The following is a 5,301-nucleotide window of genomic DNA, read 5'->3' on the forward strand; positions in this document are numbered from 1 at the left end:
ATTTCAGTTGCACTTTAAAGTCAAGCTAAATGCAAAGGGGAATACAAGGCACAGAAAGGTGAGCTCTGCCCTGATTGTGTTAACCCATCACCCACAGATGACCCAAGTGGCCACACATGGTGAGATAGGAGGGTTCAGTAATGGACTAATGGATGTTAGAACATGTGATGGGAAACAAGTCATTAGATAAACAGTATGAATGCGTGACTATAAAATATATAAATATTCGTAGAAATAAATAATACTGAGGAAAAAATGTAGAAAGGTTTAAAGTCACAATTTGATCATGGCACGATGCAGAATGGAAACAATTATAAAAAGAAATCACATTTCAATCAATTAAAAGTTTTCACCACATTTATCAGGAACATGTTTGCTACACATGAACTGTGTGGCCTTTTGTTGTGAAATAAATGAGTGATACATATGGTGTGCGGTATATACTGGAAATCTCCATCAGGAATCCCACCCTTCCCTCCTGTGCTGAGGAATACAGTGGAGAGTAGCCTACTTTGTTTATTGTTTACTTTATCATTTCTGCATAATAGCCAGTTTCTACCTCAACATGTTTTAAAATCACGAGCAAAACTCACGAGGACTGAATTAAGGATAAGAAGGCTCTGCATGGATAAGTGTGCATTGTCCACATTAATCCGGCATTGAGAGTCAAACGTTAACAGGAAAGAACTGAAAAATATTTAGCGGAGGAGAAGAGGAGGAGGAAAACTTCGGGGTTCAGTCACTTCCGCACCATGTGAGCCCCCGTGACTGTTTCTCATTTGCTCCAGGTTGGACCCGCATCCTCCGGGTCGAGCAGCAGCAGCAGCCCGATCCCCATCTCTGCACCGGAGAAAGCGTCCAACAGTGCGGGGAGGAGACGTCAGTGATTCTGCGGCTCTGAAGGCTCACATCCCGGGGAACATGTCTGCAGACGTGGCGGTGTCTCTGTTGACGCTCGCGGGAATCGTAGCGCTGAGCGAAGCGAGCCGCCGGTTCCTGAGAAGGGCCCTCGCAGACACCGGACTCTCTGTGTACGCGGTGGAGCTCGTGTCCACTTTCCAACTGTGCTGCTGCACGCATGAGCTGAAGCTGCTGTCTGAGGTGGGTGGGATCCAGCCTCGCCTCGCGCTCACCCTCACCTACCTGGCGGCCGTGGTGCACGGGCTCACCTTCGGTGGGGCCATCGGCAACCCTTCCGGTGCTCTGGAGAACGCCTACCACTGCAGGCTCTCTGGTGGGTGCGCTCTGAGGCGGATCGCGTGCCAATTTGCCGCAGCCGCAGGCGCGCGAGCCACGGTGCCGGTGTTCTGGGGTATGGGGTTATCAGGATTGCACGTGCGGCACAAGTTGCTCGGATACCCGTGCATTAGCCCCATCCGCGCGCCGCTGCCCGAGGCCGCTGCGGTGGAGTTGGCATGCGCGTTCGCGGTTCAGACTGCTATAACGCACACACGCTCGGTGGAGGAAAAATACCGCGTGCACGCGGTGGCTACGGTCATCACAACAGTAGTCTATGCAGGTAACGAGGCTGGATGTCAGACCTATGATGCTTTTCATTCATGAGTCAGTGTTTTGCGCATCAGCTCTTCAGTAGTGACAGGCAGCAGAACTGCTCCTTCAGTTTATTTGATGCATAACACAAACACATTTCTTTAGCGTGGTCAACAGTGTTCCTGTTTGTGTTGAAGTAGGAGTTACTAGGACTGTAGCAAATACAATGTTATACTCTACCTAGGCACCGTGTTACCTCCAGAGGTGGAAAGAGTAGGTAAGGTCTGGTTTATGCATTCAAGTAGGCTACCCTACTGTACTTTAAGGACATTTTACTGAAGTCATTGGGTTAGGGGTTAAGGTTAGGGTTAAATTAGCATACTCTCAATATAATTGACCAGAAACAGACAAAACAAAACAGATGACAAATGAAAGTATAGACCCACACTATGGCAGGTACATCAAGCAATGCTGAGCCACATGAAGTAGGCAAGACAATCCCCACAAGCTGTCTGCACTCTCACAGCAGAGTCTGCCCCGGATGGTTCAGTTAGGGTGTTGTTCATCTGTCCAGTCGTCAACATACAGAAGTCTTCCTCAATCTGCCTCTTTCTCAAAGCAGAGGCTCAGTATAAACAGTCCACTGCACCCCTCACTGTCTCACTGTCTCGCTCTTTGAAGGCAGCAAGTAACTCCTTTATAACTTCTCCAATGTAGCAGTTGGAACCTGGTGGCAATGAGGTATCAATTTCCAGCTTTTGATGCGGTGTGTGTGTGTGTGTGTGTGTGTGTGTGTGTCTCTAGGTGGCAAGATGACAGGCGCAGTGTTTAACCCGGCGCTGGCCTTCTCCACACAGTTCCCCTGCAGTGGGAACTCCTTCCAGGAGTATTGTCTGGTGTACTGGCTGAGCCCGCTGCTCGGTAAGAGCCCCTAACACACACTGACATCAGGGACAACTACTTTAGTTTAAGTTTAAGTCACCTCAACAAAAAGGCGTTCATTGTTTAACACCAAAAAACAGAAGAAGACAAGCATACTTTGTTCATCCCTCTTGTGCAAATATTATTTTCAATCTTTTTTTACAAAATACACAAATGCAAAAACAGATCCACATGGAGCGTGTCAGAGCGGGGGGACACCCAGAGCAGTTCAGGGTTTGGTTGTTGGCTTGCTCAAATACACCTCAGCAGTGCCCAGGAGTCAAACTGGTACCTTTCAGTCTACCTGAGTCCCCTCTCGGTCCCATCCAGATGAAGTGCCATGCCGTTGTGTTTATGAATACTATTAGAAGGTTAAGAAAATGTTCAGTTACAAACCTCTGAGAGTTACAGTGGTTTGCTTTAATGAAACTACAATCCTTCGTCCTATTCGGATACGGACACAGTTTGGTTTTGGAGACACATCTGATTGGCTGACAAATGTTAAATTCTCATTTGTTTCAGAGCTGGACGTTAATCAGAACACATCTAATATCTCCTGAAATGTTTGTTTTATTGTATTTATGAATACAAAGATAAATCTAGATCCATGCTGTGTGTGGAATGTTAACTGAATGTAAAGCATCTATGTTCTAATTTAAAAAGTGCAATTATTACTTTTTTAAAGACCTATTTTATTGAGCAGTTTAGTTCACTTACAGATAACCAGATGTGAAAGAAGTCCCGGAATCTCTAACTTAAGCAAAGTATAAATAATACAGTAAATAATACTTTTTTAAAGGTATCAGATTACACTTAAATAACTAAAAGTAAAAGTACTCACTCTTCACAATGGCCCATTTCAGAATCAGATATTTTACACACATGGTTAGAATTATAGATTATGTGCTAATTTGACCTGATTGTGAAGTGCTTGGTATCGATCAACCTGAAAATACTAAATCAGTGATTTATATGTTGTATAAAGAATGTAAATCTAAAGTAACACAAGCTGTGAAATGAGTAAGTACAATGTTTGATTCTAAGATATAGTGGAGCAAAATATAAAGCGGTCAAAAATGGAATTACTCCAGTAAATTACAAGTACCTCAAATGTGAAGTTTTGTACATTACTTAAGCATGTTTTTCCATGTATATCTGCATTCTTTTACATAGCCAGTCAGGTTTCCTGCAGAGGAGCTGGATGTTTACTCTGACATATAGCATGTTTAGTCTTATCATGATCTGCTTTATGCATATTATTATATATTATGCAGAGTAGGACGAGGGTCATCTCTGAGAAGAGCCTGAGAAAACAGGAGCCAGCTTATCTTCAAACACAATGATGCCCAAACCCATGGCCAAATGACAGACTGAGACGAGGACAGAGCTGTATAGAAGGAGACAAGTTGAATAATTCTCTATCATTACAGAATTTGCTTCTTTTCGTAGAGGGTTTCCATCTTCTCTTAACATCGTAAGGTAACTCTTCCTCTGTTCTTCTCCCTTTCTGCTGTTGAAGGTGTGATGGGCTCCGTGCTGCTGTTTGATAAACTCGTTCCTCTGCTGTCACGGAAATCTCTCTCTGAAGACCTCCACCTGGACTCCAAGAAGAGGACCTGAGTGTCAGCAGCTCACCTACTCCTGACAGACTGTGGATTCAGAGCTAGAAGAAAAGCACGGATATTCACCTTTTATAGACTTCAGAAGCTCAGAGCACATCTTCGTAACAGAAAAATAATTTCTAACGAGTGTTTTTGGAAGATCTCCCAAACAATGCATGCAGAAATATTTACTTCTTTTCTTTCTTTAATATGAACTTGATTCAAACACTAAAACTTTTAAATGCATCTATTTACTTAGTTTCAAAACCTTTAGACACTTACATTTTTGGAACACCACCCTAGCAATATCACCTCAAACTGTACAATACTGCAAACCTCAAACACGCTTGTCTGTAATTTGATAATATGTAATATCTGTAACTACAATTGCAACTTGTAAATTACAAAAGAAGCTTTACTTTGTAGTTTTATGACTTTAAGGCAAATAAAACAGCAAGTCGGACTTCCGGTGACTTCATGACCAAGGCAACAGCCTGACTTCAAAGCTCCTGAGGAGAGGCTTTTAAAAACTAGCCAAAACGTAATTTCATTTTCCTTTTTAATTAAAAACAGTCATACCAAGTAATCATTATGTCGAACACTCGAAAAGAATCGGAAAAGAAGACCACCAAACCACCAAAGACGACTAAAGACCAACAAACTGATTCTGGGCTAAGCGACGATGCTAGCATGGCGGCGGTGCTAACCGAGCTACGCACACTAAGGAAAGAGCACATTGAAGCTTCTAAGGAAACCAAAGAATCCTTAACGAGGGTAGAAACTACTCTTAGTGAGGTGGCGGACAGGACAACACAACTTGAACAACGAATGACAGACTATGAAGAGAGACTGGTTGACACGGAGGAAAAAAATCAGCGAAATGAAAGAGCCCTCCGCTATCTGCTCCACCGAGAAGCTAGCGTGACTGCCAAGTGCGAGGATCTCGAATCAAGAGCAAGAAGGAACAACCAACGCATCTACGGAGTGAAAGAGGACGAGGGAAATGACAACAACATGTTGGATTTCATAAGCGACCTTATTCGAACATCACTTGCGTTGCATGAGGACCTGAACTTGAACATCGAGAGAGCACATCGTTCTCTGACCATGAAGCCCAAAGACCCGAAGAAACCACCCCGGTCCATTATCGTCCGATTTCTGGACTACAGGGGGAGTCCCATATAAAGATCAGAACATTTTCTTCGACCAAGATTACACTACTGACACCCAGAAGAAACGCAAACAAGTAAGGGACTTAATAAAGCAACTGAAAGAGAAGAATATTAAA

The 5,301-nt window shown here is 43.6% G+C and overlaps 1 protein-coding gene across 1 annotated transcript; it reads left to right on the top strand.

The window, feature by feature from the left end:
- Positions 1-756: 756 nt before the first annotated feature.
- Positions 757-4,472, top strand: aqp11 (aquaporin 11). The gene is made up of 3 exons (XM_063906803.1): positions 757-1,519; positions 2,296-2,412; positions 3,932-4,472. The coding sequence occupies exons 1-3, from the start codon at positions 922-924 to the stop codon at positions 4,030-4,032; spliced, it is 816 nt and encodes a 271-aa protein (XP_063762873.1). The 5' UTR covers positions 757-921; the 3' UTR covers positions 4,033-4,472.
- Positions 4,473-5,301: the final 829 nt, after the last annotated feature.

The sequence above is a fragment of the Eleginops maclovinus genome, chromosome 18 (genome assembly GCF_036324505.1).
Source record: "Eleginops maclovinus isolate JMC-PN-2008 ecotype Puerto Natales chromosome 18, JC_Emac_rtc_rv5, whole genome shotgun sequence".
Classification (NCBI taxonomy): domain Eukaryota; kingdom Metazoa; phylum Chordata; class Actinopteri; order Perciformes; family Eleginopidae; genus Eleginops; species Eleginops maclovinus.

Bases quoted from the DNA above. Each gene is read 5' to 3' on its own strand.
- aqp11 (XM_063906803.1), top strand. From the start codon at position 922: ATGTCTGCAGACGTGGCGGTGTCTCTGTTGACGCTCGCGGGAATCGTA. The intron at 1,520-2,295 runs GTAACGAGGCTG...GTGTGTCTCTAG, and splicing joins CACAACAGTAGTCTATGCAG to GTGGCAAGATGACAGGCGCA. The intron at 2,413-3,931 runs GTAAGAGCCCCT...CTGCTGTTGAAG, and splicing joins CTGGCTGAGCCCGCTGCTCG to GTGTGATGGGCTCCGTGCTG.